General features: G+C 39.1%; 3 protein-coding genes across 4 annotated transcripts; all 3 read left to right on the forward strand.

The window, feature by feature from the left end:
* Positions 1-786: 786 nt before the first annotated feature.
* On the forward strand, positions 787-7,152 carry slc2a11b (solute carrier family 2 member 11b). Of its 2 annotated transcripts, none has more exons than XM_088076039.1 (12): positions 787-912; positions 3,134-3,232; positions 3,512-3,672; positions 3,767-3,891; positions 4,049-4,178; positions 4,593-4,741; positions 5,072-5,259; positions 5,398-5,508; positions 6,004-6,105; positions 6,250-6,325; positions 6,428-6,555; positions 6,668-7,152. In XM_088076039.1, the coding sequence occupies exons 1-12, from the start codon at positions 874-876 to the stop codon at positions 6,860-6,862; spliced, it is 1,503 nt and encodes a 500-aa protein (XP_087932165.1). In that variant the 5' UTR covers positions 787-873; the 3' UTR covers positions 6,863-7,152. The 2 variants fall into 2 exon arrangements, with proteins under 2 accessions (XP_087932165.1, XP_042344676.1); XM_042488742.2 differs by lacking the exon at positions 787-912 and adding an exon at positions 2,479-3,032.
* Positions 7,153-8,709: 1,557 nt separating this feature from the next.
* Positions 8,710-17,196, forward strand: rbm19 (RNA binding motif protein 19). The gene is made up of 24 exons (XM_042488051.2): positions 8,710-8,853; positions 8,947-9,129; positions 9,217-9,330; positions 10,291-10,332; positions 10,626-10,866; positions 11,213-11,430; positions 11,524-11,583; positions 11,687-11,765; positions 11,884-11,955; positions 12,380-12,589; positions 12,672-12,802; positions 12,940-13,064; positions 13,197-13,293; positions 14,368-14,478; positions 14,578-14,778; positions 14,878-14,947; positions 15,044-15,195; positions 15,287-15,347; positions 15,617-15,696; positions 15,787-15,842; positions 16,198-16,314; positions 16,422-16,527; positions 16,632-16,752; positions 16,866-17,196. The coding sequence occupies exons 1-24, from the start codon at positions 8,818-8,820 to the stop codon at positions 16,946-16,948; spliced, it is 2,766 nt and encodes a 921-aa protein (XP_042343985.2). The 5' UTR covers positions 8,710-8,817; the 3' UTR covers positions 16,949-17,196.
* A 138-nt stretch (positions 17,197-17,334) lies between these two features.
* On the forward strand, positions 17,335-25,019 carry plbd2 (phospholipase B domain containing 2). Its single transcript, XM_042488958.2, has 12 exons — positions 17,335-17,582; positions 19,080-19,173; positions 19,279-19,437; positions 19,536-19,636; positions 19,740-19,954; positions 21,745-21,839; positions 21,982-22,142; positions 22,509-22,604; positions 23,455-23,526; positions 23,627-23,779; positions 23,871-24,033; positions 24,140-25,019. Exons 1-12 carry the CDS (start codon positions 17,362-17,364, stop codon positions 24,308-24,310), a joined length of 1,701 nt encoding a protein of 566 aa, XP_042344892.2. The 5' UTR covers positions 17,335-17,361; the 3' UTR covers positions 24,311-25,019.
* The last annotated feature ends 10 nt before the right edge of the window (positions 25,020-25,029 follow it).

Here is a 25,029-nt window from a genome sequence, read left to right on the forward strand (position 1 = left end):
CCAGGCAGTGGCATGACCAAAATGTTTAAAGGCTCTTGTAGGATTAACAGTTTTGGCTGGTAAACTACTCAACTCTTTGAGTAATGCGTGCAGAGCAACATGTTCCTAAAAACTCTAATAGAGGCTGATATTGGCAGTAGTGTGCTGAAAATATAGAGAGTAGTTGTTCTATCAGAGACCTAAAGTTTATCAACACGTCATAATCATTGCTGTGACTGAATAAAGTCATGGAAGGCCACCTTAAACAAAAAAAATGATTTATTATTTTAATTAAGTTACTTAATTACTCAATTTTAACATTTATCCTTGTGTTTCCTTCTGACTTGACCAGTAATGCATATTTCAGATAGATAGTTAGATAGATAGACTGATACATACATACATAGAAACTTTATTGTCTCCCTCAGTGGAAATTTGATGGCTTCTCTCAAACACAACATTCCACTATTAGTAATCACAATATATTAAACAAAACATTATATTATGCTACTGAAAATGCAATTTATAGACAGTTGTATGAATCTTGGTACTCCTGTCTCCAGTGCTCCGCAGATTCTGCTCTTTTCTGGCATATAAATGCTGAACATTAGTTCTGTATATATTTCTAAGTTGGTAGGCTACATCAAGTGAGTAGTCCCATTCAGTTCATCTAGACAGCAATTCATATTTCTGTATTTGGGTCAGCAGCAGCAGCACCCCCTTTAGCTTCAGCATGAGGCAGGAATGTGCTTTCAGGGGTTAATGAGTCGTCCCCCTCCGAGCTGAGATCATATGCTGCACCTTACAACAGGCTGCCGTTATGTAAATGCTAGACTGAAGTGGAGCATCCATTATAAACGCTTTATTCAACATTATTCTACAGCAGCTTCCAAAATGAATTCAAGTGAGGAGTCTGCACAATCAAAGAGAGGGGTGAGTTCAAACTAATCACTTTATTATTGCGAGAAGATGAAGGCTTTGCGGAGCATTGAGATCGTTTGCCTGGACAGCAGAGCTTTTTTTGCCTGACAGGTGACGAGGTTTATTTCTTATTTATTTATTGTTACGCTTATTGCATGATGCTCAAATGAATAAGTGCGCGAATTAAAGTGAAGGAGAGAAAGGTGAATGTAATCCAAAATTGGCCTATGTGGCACCACTCCACAAGGCTTTCTGTAAAAAGTTGTAATGAATAGTTTATGTTAATAGATCACATTCAATAATAGGCTATATGATAAAATAGTATTTTTATGCTTTGTAGATCCATTAAAGACAGTTAATAAGAACAAGTTTTGGGTTGCCAGGTTGTGAAAAATCTCTGGTTGTAGATCCTTTGTACTGTAGCCTACTTCGTATGGCAGTTTTAGACATTAAGTACTCCATTAAATGATTCTGCATTCAGTTTCTCACATGCATCAATCTCCTCTTAATGTTAGACAATAACAACATCGAGTTATGACCTTTAAACTGACAAACCTTGGTAATCCCTTAACTTTATTAAAATGAGCACACAGACAGACTGTAGCTGCTGCAGATGGTCACATCACTTTGCTGACTGCTCTTCTAATGTATGAAGCACAGGGCGAGTCAACACTCAGTTTACTGAACCTGACTGATTATTACAATACTGTACATTAAGTGTATTCTCAGCCTTTTTACTCCATGCACATACATGCACAAATAGCCTACAGCCTTTTTATTAGGTTTGTTTGTTTTTGAAAATGTATGATATTACAGCAATGGTCAGATTATTTTTTTAAATGATCCTGGCTTGCAATTTTTGGTTCTAAAAACGTTCTGAGAATGGTACAATGCAACTAATGCAATGTTTTAATAACGTTTTCAGCACCAAGTTTTCTTTTAGTTCATTCCTCCTAAAGTTATGGTAACATTCTCTATAAACGTAAAAAAAAAAGCATTTAAAAATCATGACATCACTTTTTAATTTAAAAAAATAACATGTTCTGAATGCTGCTTTAAAAATGTTCTTCCTTTGTTTTCATGTAACATTGTGGTAACGTTTTATAAAAGATGATTCTATGATCTGTCACCTCTGAACATCACCAAAACATCCTCAGAATGATGCCTTCAAAATGTCTTTGTCAGCATTTAACATTATAGGGACCTTATTTGAAATGCTTAACATATGTTTTGAGCATTAGATTAAAATGTTTTCTTTTTATAAATATGCTGGAATTTGTAGGTAAGGTTGGCCAATGTTGTGGGAACGTTTCCTGCTGGCTGGGATACCACCTACATAACAACAACAGCAATGAAAACATCAACAAAACACCTCATCTTTATTAGGCTCTAGTTCTATTCACCACATATCCCTAAAATGCTCCATGCACAATAAAGTGTGGCATCTTCACAGACGTCATAACATGTGGGGGAAAAAACTGATAAAAGATACAAAATATGTAAAAATATTGTTAGGCGAAAACAATAAAAAAAAAATACTCATGTATTGGGAAACACGTGCTTTTACTCTGAATAGATCTAATTTGATTTTGAATGAGCTCTGCTGTCTGTTCATCACTCAGCAGTCAGTTTGGACTCTCCGCCTCCTGTGTGACTTTTTGGGAAGCTCGGATGCTCCCGAAATAAACAACATTCTTCTCCTTTTTAAAAAAAAAAATTGCTTATTTATATTTTATTTTATGTTTTCTGGATAATCCAACCAGTTTTGCTCCACGTTTTCTTCGCGTTTATGCTTCTTTTCTGTTAAATTTGGAGAAATAAAGGCGAGACGGTGAACTTGTCACTGCCGCTACTGTGCGGTCTGATGCCGTGAAATCTCGATAAACACGGAAAGTTAGAGTCGATTCTCTTCGCGTCGCGGTTACTCTCTAACAACAGATCACTTTTATTATCCTCAGGATAAACTCTTCCTCGCGCCATGTTTTAGCCTCAGTTTTTCTTGGTGGGAGCAAACTCTTAACGCGCAAACTGCTGACAGTATTGAACTCATCAGCGACAAAATGTCAACAAAATTCGCGGATGAATATCAGCCTCTTCTTCTGAGAGAATTCAGAGATAAAAAGCCATCAAAGGTATGTGGATTATAAAAATTAAGATCTGCAGACGCGGTGGGATACAGCTTTCTTGCATCATTATATGCGAATAATTGTTTTGTGTTTATGTTTTACTGCAGATTCCAAACAAATCACTTCTGCTGGCTGCCTGTGCTGCGTGTATAGGGGGAACCTTTCAGTATGGATATAATATATCTGTCATCAATGCACCCACAAGGGTAATAAGCCTACTGTCTGTCACTGGATTCATGCACAGTATTAACATTTTCTTGATCTCATGTTAAAAACCTCAAAGATTATGTTCAGATGTAACTGCACTGAAACGATGTTTTCCCATCACTCATTAACAGTAGGTCTACATATCCACTGCATAGTGGTGTCTATTAAATGCATGTGCAAATCTTTCTTTTTTCTCTTTTAAATATTTTACATCAGTGATCAGTTATTTTTATTTCACTTGCTGAATGTGCATATTGTGGGTTTTTTTTTCTCTCCAGTATGTGCACGATTTTATCAACCAAACCTGGGGGGAGCGTTACCACACAGACATTTCACCAGATGTTCTCACCCTGCTTTGGTCCACTATTGTGTCCATATTCACTATAGGAGGACTCTTAGGAGCAACAGTCGGTGGGACATTGTCTGTGAAGCTGGGGAGGTGTGGACATGAAAATATTATGGCATATTTTTGGCTGGTGAGGATCCATATTGTATTTCAGTTTTAAAGTTCTAATGTAAGATTGTGTTTCCAGGAAAGGGGCGCTGTTGGCCAATAATGCATTTGCATTAGTGGCCGCTTTGCTGATGGGTCTGAGTTACCCTACAGGATTCTATGAGTTACTCATCATTGGACGTCTTCTCACTGGAATTAATGCAGGTAAATACTTAAGAAACAAATGTTAAGAGTTTATTCCTTACCCTAACCCTAACCCTAACCCTAACCCACCCAATTGAAATACATCTGTATATAATTCATATGTGCAAAAAAAAGATAAATGTTTGTATGTGGCTTTAAGCGTGTTTTATTTTCACAGGCATTGGCCTTTGTGTTCAGCCTCTATATTTGGGGGAAATTTCTCCAACTGCATTTCGTGGTGCCATGGGAACGGGAACTTCTATTTTCATCACAGCTGGGATCTTGACAGGACAAGTGGTTGGCCTCAAGTAAGTAAATTCTGGACATAGCTGATTATCTGTAACGGCTTATCTGATTCAGGGTTGCAGGGAGCAGATCTCAACTGGCAGAGGCAGGTACGATGTGGACAGGTCACCAGACTATCACAGGTCTTACACAAAGATACAACCACTCCATTCACAACTACGAGCAATCTAAAGCAACCAGTTACATAACCTGCATGCCTTTGAAGTGTGGGAGGAAGCTTGAGAACCCGATGAGCACATGCAAACACAGAAGGGCCCTTGCCATACCGTCTTGTTGTGAGGCAACGGTGCGAACTACCACTGCACCTCAATGCAGTACTTTGATTTTCAGACAAAATAAACCTTTCCACAGAATCTGTGTTTACAAATTGAATTGTCGTGATTTTGTTTAGACATGTCTGTGTGCTTTCTTCACAGAGAGCTCCTGGGCGTAGAAGAGTACTGGCCCATCCTGCTCTCCACCACGTGTGTCCCAGCGATCCTGCAGCTCCTCATCCTGCCCTGGTTCCCAGAGAGCCCGCGCTACCTGCTCATTGACAAAGGAGATGATGAGGGATGTAAAAAAGGTAAACCTACACTACAACTTCTGCAACTTCTTTTCAAACTGTGTGATTTTATCTCTTGCCTGCAAAGACTGATTCAGTGCACATGACATTTTAGTCTAAAAGGTTGAAGACTCCCATTGTCTGGAATCACCAGTCAGATTTTTCCTCTTGGCAGTGAGTTCAAGCATGTGAGAAACATCCTGATAATGCCATGATAATATTAAATGGTTTGATGCAGGAAACCTTTTTATCATAATCTTAAAAATAGCCCCCGTAGCCTGGTCAGATGAGAGGAATGGTGCATGTGAGGAAAACTAGACCGTGCTTGTCATGTGTTTGTCCCGTCTGCAGCTCTGAAGCAACTGCTCGGTAATGCTGGCTGTGATGGTGCATGGGAGGATATTGAGAAGGAGAGGAATAATTTAGCTAATTTCCAGGCCAAGAAACCTTGGGAGCTCTTCACTGATCGCAGTGTCCGCTGGCAGCTTCTCACCATCATGCTGCTCAACACTGCACAGCAGCTGAACGGCATCAATGCCGTACGTACATGATTATATACCTGTTTTTTAATTAGGCATGGGATGATATCAAAATGACACATCATGATTGTCCTGGTCAGAATGATTTTGTTTCGCAATATTAGTTGTAATGAGGTTTTTTGTCTGTATTTCCTGTAGATTTACTTCTATGCAGATTATTTGTTCAGACAGTCTGCTATTCCCAATGATCACATACCATATGTGACTGTTGGAACTGGCGCTTGTGAATGCATCACGGCTTTAACATGTGTAAGTATGAGTTTTACATTTTAATTGTTTTAACCTCGATAATGCACGCATAATTGCTCTGTCAGTTGGTCAGTAAGTCGCTTGGTCAGTCGGTCCACTGATATTTCTTCACCTTTTGTGTGTGTGTGTGTGTGTGTGTGTGTGTGTGAAGATGTGTTTCTCCGTCAATATTTAGAACATGTGCATTTATCCCCCCTAACAAAAACATGAAATAAGCAGAGGACTTTTATTTTTGAAATGATTACAGAAATGTACACCATAAATGTATGCAGAAAACCCACATATCAGTGCATAAAAAATCTCCAGAATTCAGGAAAAGTGTTGTGATGCTCAAAGTGTTTGATGCTTAAAGTTTTCTGGCAGAGGATTCCCAAACACCCCATTCCATGCGCGCCCCCAAACCAAAACAGACATTATTCCACGATGGGTCAAAGTAAATTCCGAAAAAGCGTTGCAGAGTGTTTCTGGTCTTGTGACATGCTGTGTGTCTCACAGGGTTTGCTCATCGACTGTCTGGGAAGAAAAGTGCTCATCACGGGAGGATACACACTGATGAGCATCTGCTGCATTTTATTCACGCTAACGCTCTCTTTTCAGGTAATTATCCTCAAGATATGACATCGTAAAAATCAAAATTGAAATATATTTTAACTATAGTTTTGTGCAATATCTTACACCTGATTATAGATAGGACCTCTGCTTTGTGCTAAAATTCCTTTTGTGTGATTTTCTTTCTCTTAGGATGCCAGCCCAGTAATTCCATACTTGAGCATGGCATGTGTATTTGCTTTTATCCTGAGTTTTGGCTTAGGACCAGGTAACTGACTTTTTCCGTCCGCTGAAGTTTTTCCTCAGCAGCTGCTGTTGCACAACTATTGTAACTGACAGTGGTTTCTTTTGTTGTTCTTCTTCTGGAAAGGTGGCGTGAGCAACATCTTGACTATGGAGCTGTTCACACAAACTGCTCGCCCTGCAGCGAACATGATCGCAGGGCTTTTGAACTGGTTCAGCTTCTTCTTCATCGGCCTGCTCTTCCCTTTTATTCTGGTAGGTGTCCCAAAAATGTATTGTTACCTGGTATGTTTCAAAAGAGGGCAAAAATGTTAAAGCTTCAGTGTTTAATAGAGTTGGTCTCCCATATTCTGTTTTGTTTGCACAGCTCGGGCTGCAGCAGTACTGTTTCCTGGTGTTCCTGGCTGTCTGCTCCTTGACGGCGATTTACATATTCCTTGTTGTTCCTGAAACCAAGAACAAAACTTTCATTGAAATTCAAAATGAGTTTCAGTCCTCCAACAACAGAAAGTCCCACAGTGGCGACAGAGCGGGGATGATGCTGTTATCAACTTCCATATGAAATATAACCCATTACTCAGAGAACAAGCAATTATTAAATATTTTATGTTTCACAAAATGTACATCACAAAGATGAGCAACTTCCAAGGACAAAGTCGACAGATCGCTATAATGTAACATGATGCTTAAAATGGTGCCTGGCTTGAGCTGCCTTGAGATGTATAAATTACATTTCTTTTAGTTCACTTACAGATATGTATTGAAGTGATCTTAACTTTTAAAATTTTGGTATTATTTGTATAACTTTTATACAGAGTGCTCCATTGAGATTTTTCAATAAAGGTCAGTGTATGAAAAAAATGCTTCTTAATCAGTGTGAATGAGCACAAAGTGAACTTTTTATGCCATTTAAGCTGCCTGTTATTTCAGTGTTATGGCCTTTAAGTGTGGCATGTGACCTGCAGAACAAAGCGTTCATTGAATTGTGTCTCATGGCTGGACTGAGTCGGAGAAATATTGATACATGCCCTAAATATTTCTCAAACAACCAAAATATTATATGCATGAACGAGAAAAGAATTTAAGAAAGAGCTCATATGAAACCCTGCGCTTGAACACATGTGGCAACGAAACGCTCTAAAAGTTAGAGGGGTTGACAGTTGTACCTCAAAAGCATGAAAAAGGCTTCTCTTACATTGTTGCCTGTTCCAAAAATAACACTATGTTTAATCAGACATCTGTTTCTGTGCAAGTAAAGTTGCCTCAGAATGTACTCAGAAGCATAAACAAGAAAACAAGGCTACTCAGTTTCAGTAATCCTACTGAGTACCTGTCATAAGTATTTGGCTCAGACTCCTTACTCTTATAATAGGATTAAAATTAGGTAGCCAAGAGAAACGTGGAATTATGTTTCTTTTTTGAGGAAATTCCTTCCTTCGCCACTTAGAAGAACATCCCAAATTTAAGGAGATATATGCATTAAGGATGAACAAAATTAATGGAGAATAATTATGTGGACTGACACATTAAAGTAAAATATCCTGTATCTGATTTAGTGGCCCATTATAGTAATCTGATCTATATCCTTCAGTGACAAAAGGGACAGAACAAAAAGCCCAGGTCACACAGTGTTGACAATATAAACAACAATAGGAAAGGTGTTTAAACAAGATTTTGACACAGGGGCCCATGAACACAACAGGGCCTCAAGATAAAGGAGGGCCTACCTTAAAGCTGTCCCTCACTTCAGCTAATATTGGTCCTTAGTGGTGCTGATACTGCAGTAAAAATTACCACAAAAATTGACATACAGGGATTTACATGGTGCCCCCAGAAATTCAGCCTTGTGTATGAACAGGTCTTACAAGTACCCAGCTTGTGAAGGGAAAGGAAATCAACATAAAATCAAATATTTTTGTTGAAACTGAGTTAGGCCCATTCAAAAATCTCACAAACTACTGGACAGTCTAGTATTTTGTGTAAACATGTATGACTGTATGCTCAAGGATCTCTTGTGGTTGTGGTGATTCACAATGTTTGAAAAACCTGTTTAATTGACTGTTTTATGCTGACAGACACTGACTTTCCATGCACAGTTAAGTGGAACTACTGTTACGGCTCAATAAAGTCTTATGGGCTTATGCGCAGCCCTTTTACCTTGAAACTCAAGTAAAGTACAAGCAAGCCCTCTTTCAAATGTGCAGCTGCAACACTTTTTACATGAATGTCATTTTATGTTTACCTCTGATCAAGGAAAATATACAGTCATTTCATTAACAACTTGAAATAAACACATTAAGCCTTTAGAGGGAGGTGACTTTCTGTAACTGTTTACACTCCAGTCCAGCAGAGGGCGGTCGTGTGCTGGCTTAAAATCAGCTGGTTTAAAGAGAAGAAGAAGAAAGAAGCTCCACCCACTTAACATGGCGTCCTGGAGGACAGTCCACGCTTGTTTGTTGACATATTTTTAAAACACTTAGCTAATGGTGAATTAGTGGATTTGCAACTCCTACAACTATGTCGAGACTCATCGTTAAAAACCTCCCTAACGGGGTAAGTAACCCGCCCGGCTGTCAGTACGCGTTTGGCTTAATTTGAGTCCACCTGAAGGTGTAAGTGAAGTGTGTGTGTGTGTGTTGTGTGCAGATGAAGGAGGAGAGGTTCAGGTCGATGTTTGCTGCCTTTGGCACCGTGACAGACTGCACCCTCAAGTTTACAAAAGACGGCAAGTTCCGCAAGTTCGGCTTCGTGGGTTTTAAAGCGGAGGAAGATGCGACCAGAGCTCTGAAACATTTCAACAAGAGCTTCGTGGACACATCCAGAGTGACGGTATGGCCTCAGTCACACGTGCCCTGTTTACATTGATGACATGTCTCCATATGTGATCCACGCATGGTTGTTGGTCATGTATTTCAGGTGGAGATGTGCAAATCCTTTGGAGATCCCACTAAAGCTAAAGCCTGGAGCAAACACAGCCAGAGTTCAGGTCCGGACAAACCCTCCACTCCTGCTGACCCTGACAGCAAAAAGGTACCTGCAGATACAAAGTCACCAGAGGGAAGTTACACGAAACAACAACAAGATATCCTGCTAAAACCTCTCTTATGCTCTAGATGTTTATAGTGTATTCAGATGTATTATTAGTGGATAATAATGGGGTTAACTCACAAGGTACAAGGTAGAGTTGTTAGTCATTTTTTCACTATGTTTTAAATCCCGTTACATGTTTTTAGCCTCGAAGTAGGGAGTTGAGGAGTCTTACAGCCTGGGGAAAGAAGCTGCTCTGTCGTCTGGTGGTTCTGCAGCGGATACTTGTGTATCTTTTTCCAGATGGCAGCAGGGTGAACAGACTGTGGCTGGGGTGGCTGCTGTCTTTCAGTGTCCTTTGGGTTCTGTGCAGACACCTCATTTTACCGAGGTCACCGATGCTCTGTGAATGGGAACCAGTGATGTACTGGGCAGTTTTAATCACCCGCTGTAGAGCCTTCCTGTCCTGGCCGTGCATGAACCGTGCCAGTTTATGATGTTTCCAGTCAGTGTGCTTTCTATTGCTCCTCTGTAGAAGTTAACCAGGATCTTGCTCTGGAATTTAGCCTGCGTAAGTTTCCATAGGAAGCAGAGCGTTTTCTGTGCTTTTTCAACCTGGGTGATGATGTGCGATGACCAAGATAGGTTCTCAGTGATATTAAATCAAAGAAATCTATAGCTGTTCACCTGCTCCACCTCAGCTCCGCTGATGTAGACAGGGGTGTGTGTTTCTTTGCCTCCTTTCTAAAATAAAAAATCAGCTCCTTGGTTTTACTGACGGTGAGCAGTAGGCTGTTGTTGTGCACCACTCTGCAAGATTGTTGATTTCCTTCCAGTATGAACTCTCATTGTTGTTTGTAATACGATAAATATTTATGATTCACCATATAATAGTTGTAATTCTGCATCACTGTCACTTCTACTTGTATAACAATATGTTGTTTTTTTTGTTTCTGTCTGTAGAAAAAGAAACAGAAAAAGGAAATTAACAGTGCACTTGGAAATGTGAGTAAACGTATCAGTCAGCAGTTTGTCTGCTGTTAAATGTTAACAATGTAAGTTATCTATGTAACCACGTATTTACATTATCCATTTTCTGATCTACATGAATATACTCTAACCCTCATATTATACTTACTTTATGCAATGATTAATTTTGCTATTTGCTTAATACTCTTACTTAATTAAGCTATTTGCTATTTGATAATAAGTTTATCAATGACTGCCGTTACTTACCATCGTTACTTTCTTTTTGTGTGTTTATCTGATATTTAATGTCCACTTGTTGCGTGTCACAGCTAGAGGAAGACCAGGGATTCAAGGAGTTTCTGTCAGTACATCAGAATCGAAGCCAAGCACCAACCTGGGCAAACGACACCGCGCAGCGAACAACTGATCCTGACGGTGGACAGACAAAAACTCAGGGCAAAAAGAAGCCTGCTTCGGATGATTATCTAAACTTTGATTCAGACGAGGAAGAAGAAGAAGGAGAAGAAGAAGAAGAAGAAGAAGATGAGGATGAGGATGAGGAAGATGAGGGTTAGTTTTTTTTCTTAGTTTAGGTAAAAGGGGGCGGGTCTTTTTAAGGGCTTATGTTTTTAGGCGACTCCCATTTGAGGGTGCAGCATCTGAACTGGCCCAGTTGTTAAAACTTTACTCACAAAATTTTTGTGACTATGATCCTCAATATACTAATTGAAATAAATATATACATATTGTTCATGTACAGATTATTGGTTACAGTATTCCAAACTACAAACAATGAAAACATGTATTACCATATTACAAATGCTTTACATTACAAACAGAGGTATGCATTATGAACTGAAAAGGGAAGAAAGAAAAAAGTGTGTGCGTGATCGATGGGCATTGTTGTTGCTTTCAGGTGCCACTAAAGAAGCACTGAAGTCTGGCCTATCAGATATGGAGTACCTGCGCTCAAAGGTGGCAAAAACTGACGACATCATGGAGGAGAGTGGAGAGGAGGACGCTGGTGATGGGGGTGATGAAGAGGATGATGGTGGTCATGTGCAGCACACAGACAGCGCGTATGAGAGTGAGGAGAAGAAGCCGAGCAAAGCAAAGAAACCTGCCAAGCAAGAGGTGACTTATCAAAGAAATCTACAATGTAAACATCACTTTTCGATACAGCACAGTATTTGTTTTCTGGTTTACTCCAGCATCTGTTTGTTGCAGACGGAGCCGACGACTGAGTTCACAGTGAAGCTGAGAGGAGTCCCGTTCAATGTGAAAGAGGTGAGTGAATAAGAATTTCCTGGTTTCAGAGGCGCAGTGGAGATATTCTACAATATCAGTGTGCAGCATCTGTGACATATTGTAACATTTTTTTCATCAATAGCAACAAGTCCGAGAGTTCATGACGCCGCTGAAACCTGCAGCGATCAGGATCGGAAAGAATGAAAGTGGAAATAGAACAGGTTTGTAACTGCAAGCATTTTTCTCAGCATAATGTACACTAATAATATTTTATATTATTTATGTTTATGTTGACTGTATACAGGCCCAAGTATCAGGAGTCGTATGTGTGTGTTTCAGGATATGTATATGTGGATTTGCACTCTGAGGAACAGGTGGAAAAGGCCTTGAAGAAGAATAAAGACTATATAGGTAAAAAATATTATATCATATACTCATGTTTGTGCATCATTTTTCAATGTATATTAAATTGAAAGAAATAAAAAGGGCTTTGAGTTGCTCAGATTAATAACATTTCATTGATTTTTTTGTAATGCCTCTCAACTTGTGTTTATTAATACAATAATTCAGAGATTTCTATTAATTTTGTATTGCTGCTTAGTCTTGAAATGTTGATTAATTATGAAATTGTTGATTTAATCTTTTTTTCTTCTTTTTTGGTATAATTTTCGTTACTGAAGCCATTTTGGCTTCTAACCTCTCCTGCACAATGTTCCTCACAGTGTCTCTATTTTATATATACATTTATGTGCAAATAAACTAAAAAAAAGAGATCAGCTCCCTGTGTGGTGATCCCTCCTGGCTAACATGACGGATCCTCTGCCGGTGTTTTCAGGTGGGCGTTACATTGAGGTCTTCCGTGTTGACGCCTTTGGGGGCAAAGGCAGGAGAGACAGAAAAGACAAAGAAATTGACCGAAACTTCACCAGGAAGCTTAAGGAGGATGAGGAGGAGGAAGATGTTGCAGAGTCCGGTCGCCTCTTCATCAGGAACCTTCCTTACACCTGCACCGAGGAGGAGATCAAAGAGCTGTTTGCTAAACACGGTGAAATAAAAAGAAATCCTTTATTACAAGTTCACAAAAGGTTTTCACTTTTATCCTTATCCTTAATTTTGCAATCTTGCAGGTCCGATATCTGAGATGCTCTTCCCTATTGACAATCTAACCAAGAGACCGAAAGGATTCGCTTTCATAACGTACATGATACCAGAGAATGCTGTGTCAGCTCTGGCTAAGCTGGATGGGCACATATTTCAGGTATTTAATCTCCGGCTGACGTTTTAGATACATCTGTAGACCACAGGACCTGCAGTGCATTCTGGGGTTAGAAGTACATCTTGACTTTTGAATGAAGTTGAGGCAGAAGAACGACAGTAATTCTCTCGCTCTTTCAGGGGAGGATGCTTCACCTGCTTCCCTCCACATTGAAGAAGGAAAAGACTGACTCAGATGCTGGCGGTCCCGGCTCTTCGTCTTACAAACGGCAAAAAGATGCTAAAAATAAAGCTGCAAGTTCCAGGTATACATATGATCACATTAACCCTCTCGGTCCGTGTGTGTGATTTTGTTAATTTTACTCACAAGGATGATTCTTTGTTTTTTTGTGTCTGGATAATTTCATCCCTCTTATTAATTTAATGTTTCCTTCAAGCTCTCACAACTGGAATACCCTGTTTCTGGGCACAAGTGCAGTGGCAGATGCCATTGCTGAAAAATACAACACCACAAAAAGCCAAGTCCTGGACCATGTGAGTAACGCAGCTGCTCTTCTTCTATATGAATGCTCCCCAAAGTGTGTTTTTTACTCTAGCATTAGTGAGTGTTCAGACCGTAAAACCATTTCTCAATAAAGCAATGCTTTGGTAATGCAAATACTTGAGGCACCAAAGGTAACAGATCCATGAGTTTGAAGACTTGTAATCAGATGCCAAAACACTGCATAGGTATGAAATAGAATAATAATAAAAATAATTTAAAAAATCAAGTGCAATGATTTTGCTGCTCTATAAAATCACCTAGGTGGATGTGTTTTATCTTTCGTAATTAACAGTAAAAATATGACATTAATGTTAAAAAGTAATTAACCAGGATTTCATGCTTGCAAATATTCTGTTGGCCAAAGCAGAATCTCGCTGGATGTCTTCTCGTTACTCTTTGGTGGAAGTTGATCCAGGTTTAACTTTTTTGCTGGATAACTTTGCGCATGTTTTTGCTGTAGTCCTCAGTCTTTTGGCACCCAAGCTGAGCCAACACAGCCATTTATATGAATGAGAGTGCTGTTGTCTGTGTGAATGCATCCTTTTTCATCATTTGCAGCTACATCAACACGCGAATCATTAGGCACACTGAGCAGTGCACATATAAAGTTTCTCCATAAAGGGCAGCAGTATGTCCTTAAAAAGTCTTAAAGTGTTTTAAATACACACTAACTAATAGAAGACCTTAAAATCTGATTGGATTAGTCACATCTCTTCAAAAAAGAAGCACTTTTTTTCAGGGGGAACAGACATAACACCTGTGTACATGTAATGCTCCTGTTTTTACCCCTGCTATGCATTTAGACCATACTATGAGTTTGCATCGTGAAACTGAGTTCTTCTTTGCCAGTCTGCTCCTTAGTTTATCTTTTCTCAGCAAAGAGAGTATCAGTGTCATTTTGAGCTGACGTCAGTGTTTTTGCACAGAAAGAGTATCTTTTCACTTTGATGTGTATTTCCATCACAAATTTGGTCTTATATGTCATTTAATGTGCTGTGAGAAAGGCATTAAAAAGTCCTAACTTTAACTTGTTTACACCTGTTGACGCCCTCTGTCCTCTGCAGGAGTCGAAGGGAAGTCTTGCGGTGAGGATGGCTCTGGGAGAGACACAGATTGTTCAGGAGACTCGGCAGTTTCTTCTAGACAACGGTGTCAGTCTGGATTCCTTTAGTCAGGTATGCCTGTCACGAACTCCCATTTATTTGTTTCTAAATTGTCTTTAAACGATTTACTGTACCCATAATTTTTGGTGTGTTGTTTCCGCCGGAGTGCAGGCGGCAGCCGCGAGGAGCACAACTGTGATCCTGGTGAAAAACCTTCCAGCTGGAGTGACGGCGTCAGAATTGGAGGAGCTTTTCTCACCTCATGGCTCTTTGGGCCGCGTGCTGTTGCCGCCCTCAGGCCTCACCGCCATCATCGAGTTCCTCGAGCCAACTGAGGCAAAACGTGCCTTCACTCGGCTTGCTTATAGCAAGGTGTGTATGACTTTATAGTAGCAAAGCTGGCTCATGCAGTTTGTGTTTGAGACACCTAAAAGGATTTTATTGTGCTGACTGTACCTCTGAAAACTGCAGTTCCATCACGTCCCGCTGTATTTGGAGTGGGCACCTGTGGGCGTGTTTGTGGCAGCCAAACCAGAACCAGGTAAAATCCCTTTAACACAGTCTTAAACATACAGCACAATTTACAATTTTAGTACTTACTGGAATAACCAAAATATCTTTTGATCTGTCCACTAAGTATTAGAAAAAGAGGAGGCACAGAAAGAAGAGAAGGATGAAGAGGAGGAGGAGGAGGAGGAGGAGGAGGAGGAGGAAGAAGAATCTGTTCCTGGTTCCACTCTTTTCATTAAGAATCTTAATTTCAGCACAACAGAGGAGAAACTAAAGGAGGTGGGACATAAATGTAACTCTCAGTCACTTTTTACAACACGGAATAAATTGATCATAACATGACTAATATTACTGTCTTTGTTTGTTGCAGACATTCTCCAAATGTGGCAAAATCTCATCCTGCACCATCTCCAAAAAGAAAGATAAAACAGGTCTTGAATCTCCAAAGTTGTCTTTTAACATACATGAAAGTAACATTCACCAGCAGTTTATACTGTGGTTCAGAAAAAAAAAGATTTATAGATGAACATGTGATTCTATTAAAGGGAAACATCTGTCCTCTGTGTGTGTTTTTTCAGGCTTTGCAGTAGTAGTTGGTAAAATTTGTTTTTGCTATCTCTGTATCAGAGTTGGTAAATGTTGTATTTTTCACACTGAATCAGAGTTAGCAATGACCTTAGAGTGCTTGTTTGATTTCCAGGCAAGATGTTGTCCATGGGCTACGGTTTTGTTCAGTATCACACAGCGGAGGCGGCACAGAAAGCCCTGAGGCAGCTGCAGGTACCGTCCACACTCTCCTGTTGAAACTCTCACAGCCCATCTGTACACTTTGGTTCTTGGCTAAAGTTTTCTTTGTCTCAACTCCACCAGCACTGTACTGTGGATGATCACCAGCTAGAGCTGAAGATCTCTGAGAGAGCCACAAGGTACGCTGTAAATCAGAAGGCTTTACTGAACTTTGTGTTGAATGATAACAATGTTTACAGATAAAAATCTGGAATTTCACATCTATTTTAATATATTGTAAAACGGCAAGTTTATTTTTTAAAATACTGTTAAGTAATAAAGAGGACTCTTGCTAATTAAGTGCTTTAGGTGTCTGCTTTAGCATCAATCTGAAAATATTGGTATCCGTATAAATAGAAATGTGCATGAATATATCACTTATTGGTAAATGTTTTTCATTTGAAATATTGACTATAAGGGTTTGTGGGGCAGAATTTATCTTCCAGTTTGACGTGTAAACCTCATTTCTGTTTGTCCCTTTACCCCTGTGCTCAGGACTGCTAATGTGTCTCGCAAAAAGAAGCAAGAGGAGAAGAAACAGACAGGATCCAAGATCCTCGTGAGGAACGTCCCTTTCCAAGCAACTGTCAGAGAAATTCGGGAACTCTTCTGGTAGCCATCACATACACAAGCCTATTTTTTTATTTACACAATGTGTGGAAAAAGCTCAGAGTGAGATCATTTAATAAAACTACGATTTCTTCCCTCTGTCCTTTAAGCACTTTTGGGGAACTGAAAACAGTCCGTCTTCCAAAGAAAGCAGCTGGTTCAGGGAATCATAGAGGCTTTGGCTTTGTTGACTTCCTCACCAAACAGGATGCTAAGGTTTGTGTATATGTAAGCTTTCAGGCATGGTGTTATAAAATTATTATTAATTATTAAAGTACATTACTATAATCATTAATGCTGTGCCCCTCTTCTCTCTATAGAAAGCGTTTGCTGCACTTTGCCACAGCACCCATCTTTACGGGAGACGCCTTGTGCTGGAGTGGGCTGATGCTGAGGAAACAGTAGAGACACTGAGACGGAAAACAGCCCAACATTTTCACGGTAAACCCCGAATGTGTTTTATAAAACATGCAAAAATCAAAGCAACTGTATTGTTAATTCATTTCTGTCATCCTTGTTATTTGTTCTCCTCTATCCTTTATTTATCCTGTCAGTGGCCACCAAAAAGAAGCGAAAATCAGAAGTTATGGAGGGCATTCTTGAGGCGATGGAAACTGGAGGAGGTGAAGACGACTGAGTTCCCTGAACGCTGTTGTCTCTGTCACAGCTTTGACACGACTCTGACCAGTGCTCCTGTGTTTTCCTGTATAAATAGGACTCTGTGAACAAAATACCGACCTGAGTGGCATGTGCACAATGAGCTGTTTGTATTTTTTGTGGGAAAACCCCTGGATTTAGTACATTATACATGTTTTGTATAGAATAATGCCTCAAAAAATAAAATTGGACGGATGTCACTTTTTATAAAAAAAATGTATTCCATAATTTACAAGTTTTGTGTCTTATGTTGTGTGCTTGTGTAAGAGACTGACAAAACGAGCAAAAAAACCCACAAGAACAACTATGGATTGGGTCTTTTATTCTGAAGGTACCCTCCCTGGTGTCAGATGACTAGTCACCCGCGTTGTCACGTGACTTGTTCCTGTAAACATGGCGGCCGGGCAAAACAAGTCGTCTGCTGGTGGAAGTTTTACAATGTTTTTAAACGTTTTAGCGGTTTTATCTGGTTTGTGTTTTATGTGTGTGTCAGTTCGAGGTGAAATACGAACCGCTGTCATTGACAAAAAAACCGGGCAGCTGTCGGTCATTGAGGGATATCGAGATGATTTTGTGGCTTGGGCAAACTTCACTGATGACATTAAAACATCAGGGTGAGTTGACACTGCAGCTCTTTGTTCAGAGCATTTTTACTGATCGCACTCCTGGTGGCTTTTGTTTTAGCTCAAAATATCAAAAACATTTCCTCTTGTTCGGCCTTTAGCTCTGCAGCTAAACTGACAAGCGAATAAGATTAAATGAATCTATTTGAGGCTGCAACAAACGATTGTTTTCATTTTGTAAAAATGTGTATTTGTTGATAAACAGACTATGCTTAACTTGCTGTGCTATTGCAATATGGTATATACGTCAACCTTTTCATTTGTGCATGATATAGTGATTTAAAAGAAAGGAAAAATACAACTGTGTGCACAGATACATGTACATGTACTTCAACATGCATGTAAAATGGTGATAATGACATATATTAGAAATTATTGCTAGAAAACTACGCTAATGAAAAAAGAAATTAAAACAGATGTTTAAAATAGATAAATTAAATACACACATATTTAAAAGAAGTAATGAAACAGAAAGAAAGCATACAAAAAACAAAGGAAGTGTATGCGTTATAATATGCACCAGACATACAACAGTGAAAATACAGCATGTGCTTATTACATCTCAATGGTATGGTTCTCTATTTTCTCTTAACATATATACATTTACATTATCTGTACATATTGACGCATTCTCTATTATATGATATGATTTAGTGAAAGTGTTTGTACCAATCTCTAGAGCCCAAAATCAACTCTGTAGGTGCTTATTTTGTCACAAACAACCCCAAAAATATTTAGTTTTTTAATGACAACTCATAAACATGGGATCCTCATACTTTTGAAGCTGTAGAAGATGTTTACCATGTTTGGTCGACATTTAGGTTACTCATTAAACATCAACGAATCGTCTCAGCTCTAAATTGTAATTTAATCTGTATTTTGTACGTCTGCAAATAGCATAAAACCAGATAGCAGAAGTGAAACATGTGACCGGAGAGGTCATGAGCCAACAGTGGAGCTCTGTGCAAATAAGACAAACCCAATAAATACATGAATTGGTTAAATAAAAAAAGACATGAGGATTCAAGGACATAGAGAAAATATGCAAAGCAACACAAAAAATGCAACACTGATCAGCTGACAATCATTTAAAGTGAATTAATATCTAAGTACAGGAAATCAAAACAGCACATATTGCAAAACATAAATGACAAGTCATCGCATATCTGTTCAAGATATCTCAGGAAATACTGGCGGTGATACTACAGTCTGTTTTTACAAAGACAAAAGTGAGAATAACAAGCAGTAATAACTGCCGAGCTGAGATCTAAAGACCTACAATGACCTTCATTTTTTCTGTTTCTCTGATTAATTGTTGGTAAAGTCTAATTATGCTCTCTGTCATATCACCCACAGTACAGGCAGTTAGTCAGTATATAGTTTGAGTGCTACTGATTGTAAAAAGCACCCAGACCTGCATTATTTTAAGCCTGCACACAAGTTTCATCTTTTTCATTTCGTATTTTATTCCAACGTGCTCTCTTTCAGCTGGTCTTTTTTGGAGATCACCACCAGCAGTCAGTACAATGACAGTATCCAGGCTTACGCTGCCGGTGCGGTGGAGGCTGCACTCACATCTCAGGTCATTCTTCAGGCCTGTTTGTTCTCCACTTACCAAGCAGTCAGAACTGTTTACTTTCTTACTCTACCTTTGATTAAATCTTAAGACTTAAGTTTTTTGTTTTAGCTTATCTATAAGCACTGGATGAACACCTTGATGAATTACTGCGGGCCCTTCACGTCTGAATCCGCTTACTGCCAGCGCCTGAAGGATTTCATCACAACCAATCTGCTGTGGGTTCAGGAGCAAATGGGGAAGCAGCCAAACTCACCCTACTGGCACCAGGTACGTAATGAGCATTTGCAGGATGAATCGAATCCCTTGCATTGATTAAAAATCTAATATATAAGTTATATGTTTTACAATCTGTTTGTACTGGTCAGGTGCGTCTGGCACTGCTGCAACTGAAAGGTCTGGAGGACAGCTACAATGAGGATCTGTCATTTCCAACTGGGCCATTCTCCCTCAACCCATTTGGCTTCCTGTAAGTTGTATCTGACTTTTTATCAATCAAACATGATTCTTAATGGTTCCTGAGATCATAAACTTTGTTGTCTCACACTGTCCACTGTACTCCGTCCAACTAGACTTTTCCAGTTGGGCGGGGATCTGGAGGACTTGGAATCGGCTCTGAACAAATCCAGCAAAACTCAACCTCTTGGATCAGGCTCCTGTTCTGCTCTCATTAAGCTGCTGCCAAACAATAAGGAGCTGCTGGTGTCACATGACACCTGGAACAACTACCAGGCCATGCTGCGCATCATGAAGAAATACATGTTTGCCTTCAGAGTTTCTCCTTCAGGTAGTTTACTGATAAAAAAAAAAAAAGTGTGTCTCTTGTTCATCGTTTCTTCTGTTCCAGAGTCCTTTATTACTAATATTTAATGGAACAGTTCAACATTTTGAGAAATTTTGATTATTGTTGTCATAGTGAGATATAAGAACCAATGACACTCCTGTTTCTGTGTAGTAAATGTGAAGCCAACAGCTGGCTAGTTTAGCTTAGCTTAGCAAAAAGACTGGAAGCAAGGGGAAACAACTTGCCTAAACGTAAAAAAAAAAAGCTGCGTTCTTTTACTTATGGTAGGTGCTGCAGCCGTCCTTACAAAATACATTCTGTTGCATGGAGTATACCCACAATCAAGACATGCTTTTTTTGCCATAACATTGCACCCTGAGCTTTGACCCCTCTGCTCATATCTGTTACTTTGGAGATAAAATGCTGTGCACTTAGCTCACCAGAGACAGAGTCCATTTTGGACAGCTCTGCTGTTGTTGCTTTGCAGTGTCTGTAGTTTTACCCTTAAGTTATAAATGCAAACATGTAAGATTCTAACATATTCATGACAGTGAAATGATGCATGCATTTCTCGGACATTATAGTCACAGTTATTTCCTTTTGTTGTTGATTATCTCAATGATTATTTCATTCACTTAAACAATTAATACTCTCATTATTACTATTTGACTGGTTATCAGTCACTTGAAGCGCCGTTATCAGTCATCATGGCTTCTGATATTTGTCACTGAGTCAGCTCTCCTCTGTTTGTGGCTTAGTCAATGTGACCTAACTTCCACAGTGCAGAGGATTGTGGGTCAGTAAGGCCAGAGAAGCATGCTGGCTTGTATTCTACTTTCGCTGGATGTGGTAGAAAATCCTGGTATTTTTGGCATACTGCATTTGACATATTATGTATTGGTAAATATTTTTGTGGCACACTTAATAGTGTGGTAATATGGGTATTGGCTGCACAGAGAATCTTGACTTCCAAGGGGCCTCAACTGGTTGTTTGGCAAACTCACAGTGACGAGATTCCAGGAAATAATCCGGCTCATAAAACCACAAATCCTTGTTTACACTTTTTTTTTTCCTTTTTTTTTAAATTCTCATTTTATTAAGTTCTGACAAGGTCTGCACAGATAGTCCTTATAGGGTTATTGGCCTTACTCCAATACATTCAGAGATGCTGCAAAAGTGAATTCAAGTTCTTCATGATACTTTAGCCAGTTTACAAACAAGGATGTGACAATCATTAAAATAAATAAATAAATACAATAATAAACTAAAATATGTTCATTTTAGATAAATAAACAAAGAGCGTAGGTGTAGTATACTCCATCTGATTTTTCCTGTCTTTTTAAAAACTTGTCCCATTGCAGTCTAATAGCAAAAGTAATCCTTTCCATCATAAAGATGTCATATATAATGTCAATCCAATCATCCACTGTAGATTTTGCTGGTTTTAACCACTTTCTAGAGAAGGCTTTCCTGCTGGCAGCACCTAGGATCCTGAATATACACTTTTTTTTTTTTTAAAGATGAAACAAACGAGATATAATGTGTTTATTAGTGAGCTTCAGAGGTGGTGGCTGTGACTGTTGGACACAGTCAGGCCAGCTGTCTCACCCTGTTTCCAGTTTTTGGTCTAAGCTAAGCTAAATATCGACTGGCTCTAGCCTCATATTTAAAGCCTCTTTTTAAGAGACATAATAAGTTTGAAGCTCCAGTAATGGTCTGTCAGTGTTGCTGCTGTCTATGACATGAATTCAGATAAGTCTATGTGCTTGATTTTTATTTATTCTTTTATTCAGATGAGGATCTTCTACCTGGAGCAAATCAGGCCTTCTCATCGTATCCTGGATCTATCTTCTCTGGAGATGACTTTTATATCATAAGTAGTGGTTTGGTGAGAGCGCAGTACTTGTCACAATAGAGTGTTTAGAATAAATTGCAGTATTTATATGGGATATGATTTTACTTTTGGTGGCAAATCGAGTAGCTGAATGCTTAATATAGTTTCTTGTTCTTAATCTGTCTTTTGTCTCCAGGTTACCTTGGAAACCACCATCGGAAACAGTAACCCCGCTCTCTGGAAGTTTGTTCAGCCTGAAGGATCTGTCATGGAGTGGCTGAGAAACATTGTAGCTAACAGACTGGCTGCTACAGGCAAGGAGTGGGCCGACATATTCAGCAAGTACAACAGTGGAACGTGAGTTTTGCACAACAGAAAATAAACTGGCTCTCATGAGTCGTACCCAACATTATCACCACCTAGTCCTCATTCAATCCAGTTTCTGCTGTCTGCTGCAAAACTCCTGTTGATGGCAAGATTAGATTTTGTTTGACCTTAAATTGCCTTGTGGATTGATACGAGTAAAGGAAACAAGAAAAGGACAGCTGTAATGAGGAGTCACATGAGAAGTCAGTTGATTGATGTGAAATGCTGAATTAGTTAAATACAGTAAATCCAATTCTAGTAGGTTAAAGGCTGTATGTTCAGTTTTGACTCTGTGTGTGTGTGTGTGTGTGTGTGTGTGTGTGTGTGTGTGTGTGTGTTGGCGTGCATGCTTTGTAGGTACAACAATCAATGGATGATTGTGGACTACAAACACTTCACTCCAGGGAAGACTGACATTAAAGAGGAGCTCTTTGTTGTGTTGGAGCAGATTCCGTAAGTATTTGCACCAAATCTTTTATCAAAATGCAAGAAAGGGCAGAGGTTTAATTTCAACAATGTTTGGGACACATATCATGCTGGGGGTTCCCGTGCAGGAAATTTTGAGTGTCAAACACTTGAATTCCTGCATTCTAGTGAAATTTTATGTAAGAATTTATGGTGGAAACATTTTTATTCATGTAAAAAAAAAACCCCACAAAATTCAGGTTATAGGTGATGATTAAAATGATAAAAGTAGGTTACAATACATTAAAATGCAGTAAAGCTCTCAGGAATTCTGTATAGCTTTCAAATATTAATTCTACTGTGGATCAACTTTTCATTTAATGTCCTCCCTGCAGAGTCAACACCACATGTAGATTTATAATAGATGGATGACATGTAGGCATAGTTTACTCCTCCCTCCTCCCTTGTGTCTCTCGTTTTGGGCAGCACCCTCTTTAAATGTGCATGTGGCACCTATTCACATCAATCATAAACTGATTCATTAGGAATCAGGAATAATTTTTAAACCTGGACCTGGACTTTAGTCATTTCTGCTTATGTTCAAAACTATCTCCATATTTAAACATATAACACATATCTATGTTGTCTGGAGGTAAAATACCTGAACTAACTGAAAAGACATTTGATCAGAAATTATTGTCCTGTATTGAAACATATGATGCAATATCTCTTACTGCGTCAACAAGGGGAAACGATTTGTCCTATATTTTGTGCACAGAACTCCCTACTGTCCATATGCGAACCTACGCCCTTGAATACAAGTTTATTTTTGTATTTATATTTATGACTTATAAACTCATCACTTAAAACAAGTTTTTGTAATCTTTTAATGCTGCAGGGGGTTTGTTGTTTACACTGACAAAACCCAGGAACTGCTGGAGAAAGGGTACTGGGCAAGTTACAACATTCCGTAAGTATTCACTTTAAAAGTTTCATTTTAACATATGTTACACGTTTTCTAATTGTGGTACACGTAAAGCTGTCTTTTGTTCATATGTGCGAATATGCAGGTACTACGAGGAGATATTCAATGCCAGCGGCTGCAATGAGCTGGTTGAGAAGTTCGGCCCGTGGTTCTCTCTGGACCAGAATCCTCGGGCACAGATATTCAGGAGAAACCACACTGCTGTCACAGATGTGGACTCAATGGTGCGCCTTATGAGGTACAAATACATTTTGACAATAGATTTTATATTTTTATATAGTAATAACTAACATTATGTTTTATTTATGAGATGGACTGTATCTCCTTAGGTATAACAACTTTAAGGAAGACCCATTGTCAAAGTGTGAGGGCTGTGATCCACCCGGGAACGGAGAGAATGCAATCTCCGCTCGCTCAGACCTGAACCCAGCGAACGGAACATATCCGTTTGGCGCCTTAAGGCAGAGGTCACATGGAGGAACAGACATGAAGGTTTTGATGTTTCTCATTCTGTGTGTTTGTCTCAAATGAAACTGACTGTAGCACATCAAAGAGTTGTTTACTAAATCTGATGCATCGTGTGTGTTTTCCTGTGTAGATGACGTCCTACGGGATGTTTCGTGACTATGGTATGCTGGCAGCGAGCGGGCCAACATGGGACCAGGTGCCACCCTTCCAGTGGAGCACTTCACCTTACAAAGACCTGGTTCACATGGGCCACCCTGATATTTGGGCATTTAAGCCTATAAAAGTCACCTGGACTTCTTAATTAATATTACGCTACATATACAAGTGCCATCATCAATGTAGATACTGCAAGCTGTTTGACGTTTTGACAAAGGGAAATTATATTTTAATTCAGTGGGTCAGACTTTTATGAACACAACAGTCATGTTATTGAGTCTTAGGAGAGTGGCAATAATATACAGGAAGTTGCTGCAGCATTACAAAATTGCACTAAATGCATAATTAAAGCACTCGAGGCAATATGAACAAACGCACAACCTTGCTGTTGTAAAGTGGAAGTTGTGTATAAGATTATCTGATTGTAATGTTTTGTTTGATAAATATGTGAAAATCGAAATTCCACGTTTAAATTATGATGGCTTTCACCACTTTTCTGTGGAGAAATCAAAATACAATTAATGATACAGACGCACATTTTATGTCACTGTGAAGGCATGTATTGAGCATGAGTTAAATAATGTGGGTAAATCCATTCATACTTACCTAGAATTCAGAATTTTTCTCAGTTCATGTCATGAATACATAAAATTCATATGAGATTTACGTTAAATTCATGGGACCTTGCAAAATTCTGTAGCTCTATTCCAAATGCTGTTTTTCACTAGCAGCTTATTTTTCATTGTATTGGGGTGAATGTATACTGAACATCCAAGAAATGCTGAGGAAAAAATTGCGACATGTATCCATGTAAATATTTTTAAGTAATCAAATAAAAAATGTTTTAACCTAAATTAAGACTCT

This window comes from Plectropomus leopardus, chromosome 4 (genome assembly GCF_026936395.1).
Source record: "Plectropomus leopardus strain MGB_pleo_1.0 chromosome 4, ASM2693639v1, whole genome shotgun sequence".
NCBI classification, from domain to species: Eukaryota; Metazoa; Chordata; class Actinopteri; order Perciformes; family Serranidae; genus Plectropomus; species Plectropomus leopardus.

What these genes read in the sequence shown, in the direction of transcription:
- plbd2 (XM_042488958.2), top strand. Translation starts at nt 17,362, where the DNA reads ATGGCGGCCGGGCAAAACAAGTCGTCTGCTGGTGGAAGTTTTACAATG. An exon ending in ATATCATAAGTAGTGGTTTG is followed by an intron (nt 21,840 to 21,981) that starts GTGAGAGCGCAG and finishes TTTTGTCTCCAG; the next exon opens with GTTACCTTGGAAACCACCAT. An exon ending in ATGGAGGAACAGACATGAAG is followed by an intron (nt 24,034 to 24,139) that starts GTTTTGATGTTT and finishes TTTCCTGTGTAG; the next exon opens with ATGACGTCCTACGGGATGTT.
- rbm19 (XM_042488051.2), top strand. Translation starts at nt 8,818, where the DNA reads ATGTCGAGACTCATCGTTAAAAACCTCCCTAACGGG. An exon ending in TGAGGATGAGGAAGATGAGG is followed by an intron (nt 10,867 to 11,212) that starts GTTAGTTTTTTT and finishes TGTTGCTTTCAG; the next exon opens with GTGCCACTAAAGAAGCACTG. An exon ending in TCCCGTTCAATGTGAAAGAG is followed by an intron (nt 11,584 to 11,686) that starts GTGAGTGAATAA and finishes TTTCATCAATAG; the next exon opens with CAACAAGTCCGAGAGTTCAT.
- slc2a11b (XM_042488742.2), top strand. Translation starts at nt 2,961, where the DNA reads ATGTCAACAAAATTCGCGGATGAATATCAGCCTCTTCTTCTGAGAGAA. An exon ending in AGCTGAACGGCATCAATGCC is followed by an intron (nt 5,260 to 5,397) that starts GTACGTACATGA and finishes TATTTCCTGTAG; the next exon opens with ATTTACTTCTATGCAGATTA. An exon ending in GAGTTTTGGCTTAGGACCAG is followed by an intron (nt 6,326 to 6,427) that starts GTAACTGACTTT and finishes TCTTCTGGAAAG; the next exon opens with GTGGCGTGAGCAACATCTTG.